Source organism: Danio rerio, chromosome 1 (assembly GCF_049306965.1).
Source record: "Danio rerio strain Tuebingen ecotype United States chromosome 1, GRCz12tu, whole genome shotgun sequence".
In the NCBI taxonomy this organism is placed as follows: Eukaryota; Metazoa; Chordata; class Actinopteri; order Cypriniformes; family Danionidae; genus Danio; species Danio rerio.
Genome location: NC_133176.1, coordinates 41,970,001 through 41,986,003, shown reverse-complemented (window position 1 = coordinate 41,986,003; position 16,003 = coordinate 41,970,001). Strand labels below are relative to the sequence as shown.

Below are 16,003 nucleotides of genomic sequence, written 5' to 3'. Positions count from 1 at the left end.
TCAAAGGCTTTTATTCTCATAAATCGCACGTGAATGCGTCTGACTGTTCTGATTGGCTAAAGCAGGTGTCTCACGTCAGCACGTTCTAGACGTGCACACGCTCTTTCCGGCAATCTTCCTTCTGCATTCACACAGCACAGAATTCCGGCAAATTATCGGTAATGTTAAAACTTCTCTTTCCGGAAAATAGCCAGAACGAATTTACCGGTATTTTCAAAAAGGGCCTGTTCACACATACAACCTTTCCGGAAAATTGCGTATGTGTGAAAGGGGCTATTGTGAGATTTGGGAGTGATCTAACACCAAAATAATCCCTCTAAGATTGTCCTTGTAGTTTTGATTAATTCCTCTTTTATGTAGTACATTTTCACAATACTGTATTTTAATTTTGTAGCAAGTGAAGTTCATTTATAAACTAATTTCGAGAGGATCACATGCTTATGATTGCTTGCAGCCGGTCCTTTATTATTCAATTTATGATTCACCAATCAGACAATTCCTAAGCCACTATAAATACCCTAAATTCCATATAACAGCCATCTTCCTTTTGAAAAATCTCCCCTTCCATCCCTATTCCCCTCCTTTCCTAGATGGGTGGCACGGTGGCCCAGTGGTTAGCACTGTTGCCTTACAGCAAGAATGTCACTGGTTCTAGTCCTTACCAAGCCTGCCAAAGTTTCTGTGCAGTTTACACATTCTCCCAGTGCTCATGTGGGTTTCCCCCAGGTTCCCCGGTTTCCTCCATCCATCTAAAAACTTAACTTAAGTGAATGAACTAAACCAAATCGGCACCATGCTCTCAGTAAGTAGTTATCTCTTAAGAGCCATCACTATCAGTTCATTAGCTTCTGAAGTAGGGGAATTCTCAAGATCTATCTGAGCTCAAGCTCCCCTCTCGCCTTGCAAATGGGGGGGAGCCCTAGCCGAGGATCTTATGAGCTCAGGGCTCTCTCCCAGGACAACAGCATGCCAAACAAGCTTTATAAACAATCATCAACTAAGTGTAAACTCTTAAATATATTTAGATGTATGTGCAGATGAATAATGGCTGCATGACACTTACATGTATGTATATAATGCAGAAGAGTCTAGAATCTGACAGAGAGGAAACGGTCAAGTATTGTGGAATCGAGAGGACTGGAATATCCCATAATTTGCTTACTCATCAGACATAACAAATGTATGTGTGTCTTGAGAGTGATAAGTTAATCTAACAGGAGCTGAAAGCGGGAAGCTTAACATTCCAGAAATTTTGGAAGCTAGTTTGTTTGTTTGTCCTGCTATAAGAATTTGCTGCTTTGGTTTATGAATTATCCAGATTTCTTTTGCAACCGTTATTCGTCCCAAAAAGAACAGTAAATATAAGAGTTTGATGAGTAGACTAGACCATAAAAGACCAACTGTGAAATTTATGTCATCTATGATTAAGTTTTTGTTGTTCCAGGTCTCTATGACTTTCTTTCCACATTCATTTCTGTGCCATAACAGTTATCATCTAAAGCCTTCAAAAAGAAAGAAACCATAAAAGTTTTCTAAAAGTTAAATTTTAAGAATGTTAATGAGTGAATGTCAATCTTTTTCTCATTTAAAGCTATTTTGTGGCATCAGAAAATTGTGAATACAAAACAAGTCATATGGACCAGATGTATGATGCTTTTATTGTGTATTTATGTTTATGCTTTTTTTTTCAAAGTTTGAACAATAGATTTTTTTTTTTGCTTTTAATTTTTTAAACACCATTTTAAAGTCAAAATTATTAACCCCTTTAAGCTATATATTTTTTTTTCGATAGTCTACAGAACAAACCATCATTATACAATAACTTGCCTAACTACCCTACTTTGTCTAATTAACCTAGTTAACCTGGTTAAGCCTTTAAATGTCATTTTAAGCATTAATAGAAGTGTCTTGAAAAATCTTTTGTAAAATATTATTTACTGTCATCATGGCAAAGATAAAATAAATCAGTTATTAGAAATGAGTTTTTAAAACTGTTATGATTAAAAATGTGTTTTAAAAAATCTTTTCTCCGTTGAACAGAAATTGGGGGAAAAATAAACGGGGGGGCTAATAATTCAGGGGGCTATTAATTCTGACTTCAACTGTATGTGCTATATTTTAGCTACATATTCTCATTACCACTACTTCTAATTGCTCATTCAACATACATTCTTAGGAATGTTTCCCTATAGCTGGAGGAAGTTGTGATTTATTGGTGTAACAGTATTTGCCTGCCTTGCAAATTATCTAGCACAAGTTCCCCATTACCCATTTCCCCTTACCAGTCTGTTTGATCATACTCTAGTTGTGGTTGTTTGAACACTCAAAGATTTCAGAGAAACTCTGTGTAATCTCGCAGTTGCACAACTCATTTAAACATAAATCTTTTCATTAATCTCGATTCAGATATAATTGACAGACCACATTTCATTTTGACATCCAGCACACTCCTTAAAGATTAAGTAACCTTTCCTACGATTTCACATTTACGTCAGATAGTCTGCATTAGTCTGATTTCACTGAAAATATGACCTTTCTTCTATTTTCATCCCGCAGTTGTTTGAAATCACAGTTCCAGTCAAGCAAGGGACCAAACCGGTCACCATAAGCTTCGCCAACCACACTTCCTGCAGCTGTTTGTCAAAACAAAATTTGTACCGACAGCAGCACTCAATCATACGAAGGGCCCTAACAGAGTAAGTGTTCAAACACACAAGTGTTTTTCTTTTACATCTACAGTATTTTCATTTTTCTGTTGCTTTGAACGCTTAGAAGGTTTCAACAGAATGTCATTATATTCTAAAACACATGTCTATTCCAGGTGAAATATTTGATTGCACTGCAATTACTTGTGTATGGGTATACTGAACATATTAAAGCTAGAGTTTCAAATCTATTTCAAGTCACGAATGGAACACCTTATTGTTGCAAAGACAATGATAATGATGATTGTATATTCAATTTTGACACTATTTACCACGTTTTTGTAACATTATGCTGGTTATGTCTGGTATGACATAATGTGACATCTTGAATGAAGATATAAGAACTTGCGCACATTTTAGCTCTGTTACAAAATCTAGCCTGCCATGTACATGCAAAGAAAAAAATATATAATGGAATTTTCATGGATAAAAGCTATTTGAAGGCAAAGTTTTACTAGTTGGTTACTTGGTTTTTTCATTTTGAATGGCAGGAAGATGTTTTAGAACTGATAAAGAAGCAAATTTCAATTAAGGGCGCATTCACACTATGCTATTCGAACCGTGCCCAGGCCCATTTCTCTGATAGTTTGAGAAGTGTAAGTGCTCTGAATTTGGCTCAGGCGGTTCACTTGGACTTTGGCGCGGTACGCTTGTGTGTGAGTGCAAAACCAGCCTGAGCCTGAAACTGAAAGCGACACGTAACTTTTAAGGGACTGTTTTATATGGATTTATTATTCATTCTTACTGTTCAATGAACACAAAAACTGTCGTAGTAAATTAAAGATGCAAACCCCTCACTGCACCACAGCTGGACCTAGAGCAAACCTCCTAATTCCTGCAACACGAGGACTTTATGATTGTTTATGAGCGTCAAAAGTGGCTGATCTCTTCGGTGAAATATTTGACTGCGTGTCACTGCATATCAAATGACTAAAGTGATATAACTGAAGAAATCCTTAGTTTCCTAAGCGTGCCCAGACCCGAATGTAATGTGAGTGCGGGCCATCGGGGAAGACGGGAGGGGGGACAATCGTGTACAAAGTGTGAGTACACCCTAAGTTATGATTATTTGACCAAACCATAGAAGCTAATGTCCTAATAATCTAGTTAATACACGGTAAAAGCAAATATACATGCAAATATTTGGTTAAACTACTTGTTTAAGCACCTACATTATAAAAACTATTTTTATTCAAAACTTGATGGAAAAGTTCAATGTACAGTTGACATTTCTCATCAATCATATTAAAGGTTTGTTGCTTTATTAAGATTTTCACTATATATTCTGAGCGCTTTTTCCTTCCTGATAAAAAATATCCTATGGTGAAAATCATCTTTTGTAAGCTGTTTGGACAGAACTGTGTGTATGTACAGTATAGTGTGTCCACTGTCATATTGGGGTGATATAAAGACAATAAGTTTCTTTTTTTTTCTAAAATCTTTTTAAAAATTTTCTAATGTTAAAATAGGATACAAATCCTTCCCATTTTGAGGCCCACAGCAACTTAACGTAGGAGTCTGGATTCCCAACCGACCAAATTGATTGACAGTTTCATATTAACATGTCTCCATAGCAACGAGTATAATCATATCAAAGCAACTGGGATTAAAAGATCTGTTCAGCTTGCTGTGATTTTCAATCATCATCAGATCAGATCTGATCAAGAATGAGATTTACAAGTTTAAAACATGTTTAAAAAGAGTGCATGCTTATAATAAAGACAATAAAATTGCATTTATTCATCAGAACAGCCACGTCAGCACAATTATAAAATTATAATTATAAAATTATAATTTTTATAACAATTATAAAAAAGACACTTCAATTGCAGTTTGTGGATGTTAAATCAGGTTTATTTTGTACATTAGCATAACGTATATCCATACAGCAGTGGATATTAATGTGTCCTGTCACATTTGCCATGCAAAAAGAGTTCAAAGTTAAATGCGCACTGTGTGTGTGTGTGTGTGTGTGTGTGTGTGTGTGTGTGTGTGTGTGTGTGTGTGTGTGTGTGTGTGTGTGTGTGTGTGTGTGTGTCTGTGTGTGTGTGTGTGTTTGTGAACTTTGCAATGACATTGTGTGTGACTCATCATTGCAGAAAGGCTTGAATTAACTCCACAAAAAAATACATCAAATAATCATTGGGAAAGTTCCTACTGTAGTATTTCTCACACATGTTACGTGAGGTCTGCTTCCTTCATGTCTGTCACTGTACTGTTTATCTGATGCAGCTGAGGTAAAGATTGAGGCACACTCTGACAGGCACATGTGAACGGTGGGCACATTGTATTCAGAGCAGAAAATGTAAATATTCTGAAAGGTATAATAAATAATCTGATTGGGTGTTTTGAGCTGAAACACATTGTGGAGACACAATAGACTTAAATCTTGAAAAAGGGGTAAATAGGTGCCCTTTAAATGCTGCTTTGGATGAAAGTGCATAATTGTAGATGTAAATTTTCTTTAAACCATTTGTGTTTCTTCACACAAATCTTGACTGAAATGAAGTGCTGAAGTGTGAAAACGTACTTGCATATAGTGCAGGATACCCTGATTAAAGGGGTCCTACATAACAGATAAAGCATCTTGCCAAGACATTCAAGATGTTGATTTTGGCTCCAAGTAGCATCTCATCAGCGGATATGTGGCTACACTGATGTGTGTATTTTGGATGTGACTGTAGGCCCAATGACGTACAGTAGCTCATCAAATTGATTTTCTTACTAGTAGTGTGGTGTGGCCACCCATTGTTTAAGCTGACAGTGATCTTCCTGTGCAAGTGTTGTTGTAGGAATTTCGTCAAGCAGGAAAATCCCAGTAGGGAATCTTAATGAACTTACCATGCAGTGTTTGGACTTGATTAACTAATCACTACTGACAAGTGAACTACAAAGCCCTTGGTTTTTAGTGTGTGTGTGTGTGTGTGTGTGTGTGTGTGTGTGTGTGTGTGTGTGTGTGTGTGTGTGTGTGTGTGTGTGTGTGTGTGTGTGTGTGTGTGTGTGTGTGTGTGTTTTGTGTGTGTGTGTGTGTGTGTGTGTGTGTGTTTGTGTGTGTGTGTGTGTGACTATATTTATGTTATTTGTAGTATGTTATTTGTAAATAAAAAGGAAACAAATGTAATTGATCATTCTGGTTGTAAATAAGGTGGATTACAGACAGTATCCACTTTTCTCCATTTTAATATAGTGATAGCTAAAAAAAATGAGCAACAAATTAGGAAATGGTTCTTGAAATACTCAGATTTTAGGATGACTACTTAAGTTGGAATGAACTCTTAAGAAAGTATCTATTGCTTGCTTAAACTGCGGAACATATTGTATCATCTTCAGCGTTTCAAAAATATTACATTTGAAACGGAGCAACACTGACGACCTTGAGTTTTAGCCACTAAAGAAAATCGAAGAGACATAAAATGAGTCTAAACATTGTTATTCTCCATTCCCAAACTGCCTTTTTTATTTTTTAAATCACTGATACCTTTGCCCTTTCCTTTACTGTCACTGTGAAATATAGTGGATTCATTCTAATGAGAGCAGAGTCGAAGCACACAGCAAGAACTGCAAACCGAAAAAATAGCATGAATCAACAGTAAAAATGTACTCTTTTTTTTTTTTGCTGCATCAGCTCAAAAGTACATCTGAGCTGAAGTTTTCAGGAATGCAGCTCAACATTTTTTTTCTTGGCTTTTTTATTCTATGGAACTCTTAAACGTTATTTAAAAGTACATTCAGTTCATCATTTCATGAAACTCATACATTTGCTTACATGCTCTAAACCTAATGTATATGAACTGATCAGTAAAGCATTAAGCATAGCTGGTGGATGTTTTAACGGTTTTATAAATATTTCCAATCATAGCCAATCATAGCTTTTTTGTGGCTAAAATATCGCATTTGTAGATTTGCTACCTCGAGCAGAGGGCTCCCTCCTGTTTGTAGGGCGAGTGGGGAGTTTGAGCTCAGGTAGATCTCAAAAACTCCCCTGCTGTTTATAGCTGATGAGCAATTAGGGATTGCTATCAAGAAATAACTACCTACTAGGAGCGTGTCTATAACACTGATTTGGATTAGTCAAATTAACTTAAGTCACATGTTTTTGGATGGTGGGAGAAACCGGGGACCTGGGGAAACCTACATGAGCTTGATGAGAACATGAAAACTCCACACAGAAACGTTGACTGGATTGGTAAGGACTAGAACCAGTGATGTTCCTGCTGTGAGGCAACAGTGCTAACCACTGGGCTGCCTATAAACTTCACTTAATGAATGCTGAGCCTCCACAGAGAAAGATACATTTTTTTTTTGTTGCATGTTAAAATCTGAATTCAATCTGATATTTATTAATGACTAAGTAATATATTCAAGTTCTGTTGACACATGACACACACACTTAACCAAAAATGGTAGAACCATCTGAATGAAAAATATTTTAGAAGTGACACAATTCCTTTCCCAAAACAAAAGTTAAGAGTTCTCTAGATTTCAGGAATGAAATGCAAATACCAATTACTAAACACTACTAAACCATTACACATGTTATTTTTGCAGAGTGTTAATGCTGTTGTTCTAAAGCCATAACTCACTGGAGTTATTGCAGTGGCTGTGCTGTCATATATTTGTATCCCAATAAACAATGTAGTGTAAACCTACAGTATGTTTTTTTTTCTTGCATAAACACTAAAGGTGCTGATTGCATAAAACCTCCTCTAAGTGATCTGCAAAATACTGGCTTGAATAGAATAGAAATTCTGGGTCTGTTTTCTTTTCATTATTTTTTTTAAATGAAGCACATCCAGATTTCAACCCTGCAATGTCCCCTTACATATTTTGTGTAAATGTTTATCATTTTATCCCCTCACAGAATGAAGGATTAGCCAATCTGCTTGTTCGTGACAGAAGTCGATGTGCTAAACAGTGACTCATTGGCACACAGACTTTGAGGAAAAGGAGAAAAAGAGTGAAAAAGACATGTTAATAATGCACGCTTTGTGTGTGAAAACAGCGCCTGCTCATTCTGTGTGCAGGAACCGTATCGATGCCACATGTGTGGCAATGGAAGCCAGTATGTTACGCCATTGCACAGAGATCCGTTTGCAAACAGAAGGAGAAGCACTCCAGAAATGTTTGCCATTTTGGGAAAGACATGATCTGTAGGAAAGACAGAAAGGATGACGTGCTTCAGAAATTGGCTTTCGCACATACAGTGTGGTGGCGCACTGACTTTGTTTAGTAAAACACTTTGTTTGATGGGACTAGAAAGTCATTACATCATTGATGAAATATGATTTAGTCAACAACTTTAGCTTGCTGTCTTTTGATGCTAATGAGACATTTAGCATTTTGCATTTGGTGTTGTGCAGAGGCAAAAATTGCTCAATTGTTCAAACTTTCACAATCCTAAACTCTTAACATCAAAACACTTTATCTCCAAAACACAAATTAAAGCATTTTATTGAAACCAGAAATATTTAATTTCTGCCACTAAAACATTGATGCTTCAAATACGTCACAAAGGCATAGTTACTTAATGTTATTGTCATTAATTTTTTCTATTTATCAGCTGATCGTAACAAAATTGCAACATAGGCTCATTCTGAAAATGTATATACATTTCTGGAAATCCCGATTTTTTCCCCCGATATATTTTACGAACATTAGGGGGTGGTATGTCATCTTATTTTTGTGCGGATGAGCTGACCGTTTACCTCCATATGAATGGCTTTCCCGTGGTTACCAGTTTGCCCAGTTAGCTTGCCATGTATGTCTGTGGACTTGAGACACAGAGAGGAGTTGACAATGACAACAAGGTTTGAGTCCGGCAGATAGCAGTTCCAGAAAGCGCGTAAGACAAAAACAGATTCCAAACAATTAAATAAACAAGTAAATAACAGAGTGAGAATGTGGTAAAATCCGAAAACGTGGTAAAAATCAACCGAGGGCTTTTATTTTTCTGGTTTGCTTTTTAAAACTGTTGGTTTGGTTTAGGGAAGTGGGTGGACGGGTCAGTCGGTGCTTTTTAGAACCCTATTGATTGGGTTTAGGGAAGGAGGAGGGTGGGTCAGTCGATCTGTCAGTCAGTCAGTCAGTCAGTCAGTCTACAGCAGCCTCTGGTGGATTTACATGAGAACAGCAGGCACAAATGGCACTCACGAGAGAAATTTGAGCTCTCTAAAGACATACACAGTGGCCTCTGGTGGATTTGCGAAAAATAAGCCTGGTGTACATTCCTCCACTTTCAGAAACAAAAGCTGTCCCTCTGTCTATATTGTTACCCAAAGTGTTAATACTGTATCAGTACCAAATAGATATTATCATTATTATCAATAGATATTATCATTATAGTATAATTAGATATTATCATTGAGTGGTTTAGTACAGTATTAAGTGATTTAGTACAGGTTTAGTACACATTTATCTGTTCCCACTGTCAGAAGTACCAAAATGGCAAACCGTACTTGCTATATTTGAGATTTTGAACTTAAGACACAATAAGTAAACAGCCAATATGGCTTTCTTCTTCATGTGAGAATGACATTGATTCCAACTTTCTGCCGTACATCACACATAAGGGTTTGGAAAAATAATCCTGATCAGGGTGACCTGTACTGAACCGTACTTTACTAAACCTTACCACTCAGTGGAAATAGGTAGCACAATTCAATTCAATTCATTCAATAATTTTCCTTTGGATTAGTCTCTATTTCAGATGTCGCCACAGTGGAATGAACCCGCCAACTATTCCAGCATATGCTTTACGCAGCGGATGCACTTCCAGTCGCAAAATCAAATTCAGAAATAAATTCAGTTCAATAAACTTCATGGATGCTTTACGTACAAAGGCATAATCCCTGAAAAAGTACACCTCCAATGACAGCTTTTGTACCTTTATGAACATATATAACTTAGGATTTTATACACATATCAGGCATCGATCAGTACACAAACAGAAGCTGTGCACTTCTCCTTCACTTGCAATAGCAAGTCTGACCGGTCAGTATGTGACATTCAAAAACAAGCTCTACTGCTTATCTCATTTCAAGCGAGCATGCTTGATCTTCTATTTACAAAATCTGTGTGGAAGATAAATAGAGGAATAATAGGTTTGGAATTGCATGACTAATTGATGACACAATTGAGAGTTTTGGGGTGAACTAATCCTTTAATTATTCTATTACCATGTTTGCATGTCAAATTGAAGCATGCTAAATGTTGAAAAGCACATCACGAGTCTCTCAGTGAAGAAGCAGAGAAAAGAACTGTTTATTGTTATGTGTTTCAGCGCTGTTTTTTCTTAAGCCATCCCCTGTCAAAGTGATTTGCGGTGAGGGGAGTGAAAAGGAAAGAGGCATCATCCCCCCACAAGGTCCTGCACAGCCAGGCCTTGCTTAAGAAAAAGCAGATGTGTTCCTAGGGCGACCTGCACTGTGCAAGTGTGTTATATGTTGTTTTGGTTTCCTGGACACACTGAGGCTTCATCTCCTCATTCCTCTCATACTTTCACGCAAGTGGGGACAAAATAACGTCTGCGCATGCGAGGATGCCGTTCTTTAGAGACGTAAGGCCCAGTGTGAACACGCAGCTTTGTGTTAATTGGTTAAAAGCTAAGTTTACTGCTCTACGCATGTCTTGCATATTCATAAATATACACGTATATATATTTACACACACGTATACATATTTACACACACATATACATACATACACACATATATACATACATACAGTATATACATATACGTATTTACACACACGTATACATATTTACACACAGGTATACATATTTACACACACATATACATACATACACCCACATATATGCATACATACAGTATATAGATATACACATTTACACATATGTATACATATTTACACACACAGACACACACAAATATGCATACATACACATATACATATACACAAACATGTTTCATGGCGTGCTTTTTCCAAATTTGTTTTTGCATTACAAGTTTTCATTTAATCTGACTCCTTGGCCAATTTAATCCGAGATCGGGTCAGATTTGAATAGTTCAACCTTGATTCTAATCTTATATTTGGAAATATCCTGCACAAACTTGTGCCATCTGATAATAAAAACAAAACAAGTGAAGTCTCTGCCAAAGGGGGCTGATTTAGCACAGGGTGGTCCATTTGAATCGTCAGACTTTGGGCCTCAAGGTGTTAACAAAGTCTCTCCATTCTTGCTGTTTGTTGTAAAGGAGAAAACATGCATGCTTAACCTCAGAAGTGTGGTCTAATGGGTAACATAGCATTTAAAAGCTATTGGGGTTATCAGTGCTTGTGCAATCACATGGCAGAGGGCTGGTAGTGATTATCAGCAGTTTGGCTTGTCGTTGTGTTTCGCTTTTACTCCGGCTCTGTATTGTTTGGAAGGTGATGACTCACTATGTTAGGAAAGTAGAGACTCTCCAGGAGTAGAAACATTCAGACAGCACTGGGGCTATCAAAAACAACTCAGACTGTTACCTAATGACACTTGACCCTCAGCTGCTCTTAACGTGCAAAAGTGTGTGTGTGTGTGTGTGTGTGTGTGTGTGTGCGCACGTTTCATCAGTTTGTCAATATTTTACTATTGTATTTTTCACTTTCTTATAAACTTCTAGAGGTTCTTAAACACCAATTTCTCCAAAAGTATGCCCAAAGAATTAATAAATTATGTATTTATTCATATATCATTTGCAGAGATTATTCCAGATTCTATTGATTGCAGCATTTTAAATGTAATGTTTACTGACTCTTTCAAATTGAGTGTGAAATGATAATGTGTAGCAAATCACCAACAAAATGTGCTTTCACACTTAATGCAAAAAAATTGATGACCTTTGGCTAAAAAATTATGTCTGCACGATACATGGAGCAAACCAAGGATTTTTTCTCCTTGGTATGTATCTTGTGTAGGTTTTTCCACTTTAATTTAGTTACATGCACAACAACAGTAAATAAGAAAAGAAAAGAAATAAAAAATAAAAGAAATAATGTTTGGTACTATTCCAGAAGCACAAACTTTCTGTAGACTTATTCTTATGCTTAACTTAATATGTCATACAATCTTAACGTTGCCAAGCAATGCTGAAGCTTTTATTAATAGATTATACATTAACAATAATTATAAATGATTGATTATTATAGCGTATTTTAACATGAACTTATGTAACAACATATTTTTTACCCTGTGTGATAATATCTGTGGTTTATCCATTTATGTTCATAATGTGCGGCACGATGGCTCAGTGGTTAGCATTGTCGCCTCACAGCAAGAAGATCGCTGGTTTGAGTCCTGGCTAAGGCAGTCGGCATTTCTGTGTGGAGTTTGCATGTTCTCTCTGTGTTTGCGTGGGTTTCCTCCGGGTCCTCCAGTTTCCTCAACATTCGCTATAAGTAAATTGGATGAACTAAATTGGCCATAGTGTATGAGTTTGTGTAAATTAGTGTATGGGTGTTTTCCAGTTATGGGTTAGGGCAGGGGTGTACAAACTTAGTGCTGGAAGGCGGTGTCCTGCTGAGTTTAGCTCCAACTTGCTTCAACACACCTGCCAGGAAGTTTCTAGTATGTGTAGTAAGAGCTTGATTAGCTGGTTCAGGTGATTAGGGTTGGAGCTAATCTCTCCAGGACACCGACCCTCCAGGACCGAGTTTGGACACCCCTGGGTTAGGACATGCACTGTATAAAACAAATGCTGGAATAGTTGTCAGTAAATTCCACTGTGGCGATCCCTGATAAATAAGGGACTAAGCTGAAGAAAAACTAATGAATGAATGAATGAATGTTCATACTGTATAACTTAATATATACATTATATTATATTAATATTATTAATGTATTATTAATATATTATACATTATATTATATCATATTACATTTTGTTAATGTATAACAATGTATAAGTATATTCTGAGTTTTGTTTTTCTGAGCTCTTGTATAGCATTCTGTAAAACTGATGTAATGTGGTTTGTTTTCATAGACATAAACCTTCAGATATGTAATGCATAAAACATCACTGGAATGGTTTTCCAGCAGTTTCTTGCACAGTTTGTATATCTGAAACATTTAGCTGTCTATTATTGCAAGTATGATGAGTAATGTTTTCAGCATTGCTTACAAATTGTTTTAAGCTTTCAAATCTCTTGTTTAACATGCAACTGCTTCCATAAGTCGAAGAGTGTTAAAGGATTAGTTCGCCCAAAAATGATAATTACTCCATAATTTATTCAACCTCTTTCTTTCAACCAATAAAAGTTTTGTTCATATTCAAAAGATTTCTGTCTCTTAGTTTGACTTTTTAAAATAGCTTACACATCTCCTAAACTGCTTTAAACTCTTCTAAATGTCTCTCTCGTACAGTCTGTGATTTCAATCTCTTGCAGAGTTTGTATTACCAGAACATTTTGCAGTCCATTATTGAAGGTATGATAAGTAGTGTTTTCAGCATTGAGAAATACAGAGTGAAGAGGTTGATGTGAAATATGTGTTTGTTTGAACAGCCGACCTTCATTTTGGTATTTTAATGCGATTCAAAGTGCAGGCTTGCTATCCCTCATAGCGCCGTTTACATTAACATATGGGAAATGTATCTTCCAACCTTTTTAGACTTTTAAATGTAAATCGGTTGATCTGCAGACCTCTTCAAAAAGCCCCCAGCAAAGAACCCACCCGCTCTGTATAACAAACAGCATATGGGCTTTACTGACCCGCAGTTGAAGTACTGTAGAAGTGGGAATGTGGATATGTCTCATTGCGGCCTATGGACAATGTACAGCAGTGTTCTTGTATTAGGAACATGCTCTCTAAGACACCCAAGCTTATATATTCTCTTCCTGACACCTTGCTATATAAAATGGATGGGTCTGTTTTACATTAAGCAAGGTGCAAGTGCACATGTTAGTCATCTGATAGGTCGTCTTCCACCTCGCGTGGACCATATCGCAAGTCCTTTTTTTTTATCTCCCCCCTCTGTTGTAAGGAATGTGTTGTCTTATGCCACTGAGCATATGGTAATTGAAAACACATTGAGAGCCGTGTACATGTGTAGTTTAGCACTGAACCATTTCGGCGCTAGTCGGCAATTTGCTTTATTTCACGGTTCTGATATTCAACAACCTGTTTCTCTTTTTCTAAGTAAACAACCCGCAACACTAATCATGCCAGCATCTGTTTGAATAGCTTGCATGGTAGGTTTGAAGCTTAGAATGCATAGTGGACTGACATGTAATGGTGTTTATTATGTATTGTGGCAAAACATGTAGTTCTGTCACCAGAACTGTGTTCATTAGGAACATCAATCTCAGTTGTTTATTTTGCCATATATAAGCTCATTCAATGGTGACTCAAGCTTTCATCATATGGCTATAAGTATTCAACAATTTTGCTTGCAGTCTAAACAGCTAAGAAACTTTTGCAAACCAGATGTAAGCATGTATTTGAAATGATTCTTGTGCATTAAATGGTTTATTCATTGGCTTTTCATTCAGTACATATATACATATATATGTATGTATGTATGTATGTATGTATGTATGTATGTATGTATATATATATATATATATATATATATATATATATATATATATATATATATATATATATATATATATATATATGTATATATATATGTATATATATATATATATATATATATATGTATATATATATATGTGTATATATATATATATATATATATATATATATATATATATATATATATATATATATATATATATATATATATATATAATTTTGAATATAATGCATGTTGCCAGTGTGGAAAGGTCATGAGAGGCTCATTTTCACTTTTTCATAATTTTTTCACATTAACATTGAAGTATGCATAATATATCAGTGCTGTATGTATTTTCTATGTGCAGTAGACAGTATAGATGCAAAGTCAGAATGTTATTTTCCCTATTTTTTTGAATGTAAATATAATTTCTTTTATTCAGGTTAATATATTTAATCATCTAACAACTGTAAAACATGCAGCAAAAATAACTATATAAATGACACCTTATTTTAATGGATTTTCTTCTTGTTTTATATGCTTGAGTGTTTTATGGTTACTTTGTGCAGATGAAATAGTGTAGAATTAGTCTTATTTAGTAGCATATATAACAACAACATTAACAACAACAACAACAACAACAACATATGACCCTGGACCCCAATAATCAGTCTAGTATAGTTATTTAGGGTTCATTTTTTTGGCAATGGCCTACAATAAACTGTATGGGTCAAAATGAATTTTTTTTCTTTTAATAAAAAAAAAATTAATATTAAAGTTAATATGAAATTTTGTAAATGACATACTGTAAATATATCAATTATTGATTGTCAATGTCCATTATTAAACACTTATTTTAGACAGCCATTAAGCTGACTTTCTTAATATTTAGATGTTTTTTTTAACCCTGAGATTCCAGATTTTCAAATAGTTGAAGGCTAAATATTGTCATATCCGAAGAACAATTATTTTTTTTATGAATAATTAGCTCTCAGTTGATCTGTAAATCTAATCTAATCTGGTTTTAAGGTTCATGGTCATACACAGTTGAAGTCAGATTTATTAACCCCCCTGAATTATTAGCCCCCTGTTAAATTTCCCCCCAATTTCTGTTATAATCCATTTCTAATAACTGATTTCTTTTCTTTGTCATGATGACAGTAAATACTATTTGACCAAAAAATTTTCAAGACACTTCTGTAACAGCTAGTAATATTTAAAGGCTTAACCAAGTTAATTAGGTTAATTAACAAGTTATTTTATAACAATGGTTTGTTCTGTAGACTATCGAAAAACAATTTAGCTTAAAGGGTCTAATAAAAAAAAAAAACTGCTAATATAATAAAGATAATAAAATCTTCCGTAATCTTCATAATCAGACATACTGTGAAAATTCCCTTGCTCTCTTAAACATCATTTGGGAAATATAAAAAAAAAGGCGGGCTAATAATACTGACTTCACCTGAGTCTATTTTAACTACAAACTGATCAGATTTCATCATTTGGCAAACGACCATGTGGACAGACAGTCGTAAAGATCAGATTTTTTTTTTGTGCAGTGTGAACAAAGCCTTAATAACAAGCAGTTCTGCATGGGTAATAAATCACCCATTCTGTCTAGATGGAAAGGTGGTGATTTCACGGCGAGCCGGACAGGAGGCTTGATCTATGCATGAGAATGGAGCTTCTCTAGACCTGCTCCAGCCTTGGGTCATGCTAACTGGTCTCGACCTCTCACCTTTTAGCCAAGGGAGGTTAATGATAGTGGACCTGTAACTGGAGCTG

General features: G+C 35.7%; 1 protein-coding gene across 6 annotated transcripts in view; it reads left to right on the top strand.

Moving 5' to 3' along the window:
- The window catches only part of vegfc (vascular endothelial growth factor c), a 58,128-nt gene that overhangs the window by 25,989 nt on the left and 16,136 nt on the right, over window positions 1-16,003 (top strand). For all 6 annotated transcript variants that reach the window (XM_073928564.1, XM_073928636.1, XM_005159998.6 and 3 more), the window contains 1 exon segment: window positions 2,557-2,696. In XM_073928564.1, the coding sequence (XP_073784665.1) occupies window positions 2,557-2,696 (140 nt within the window).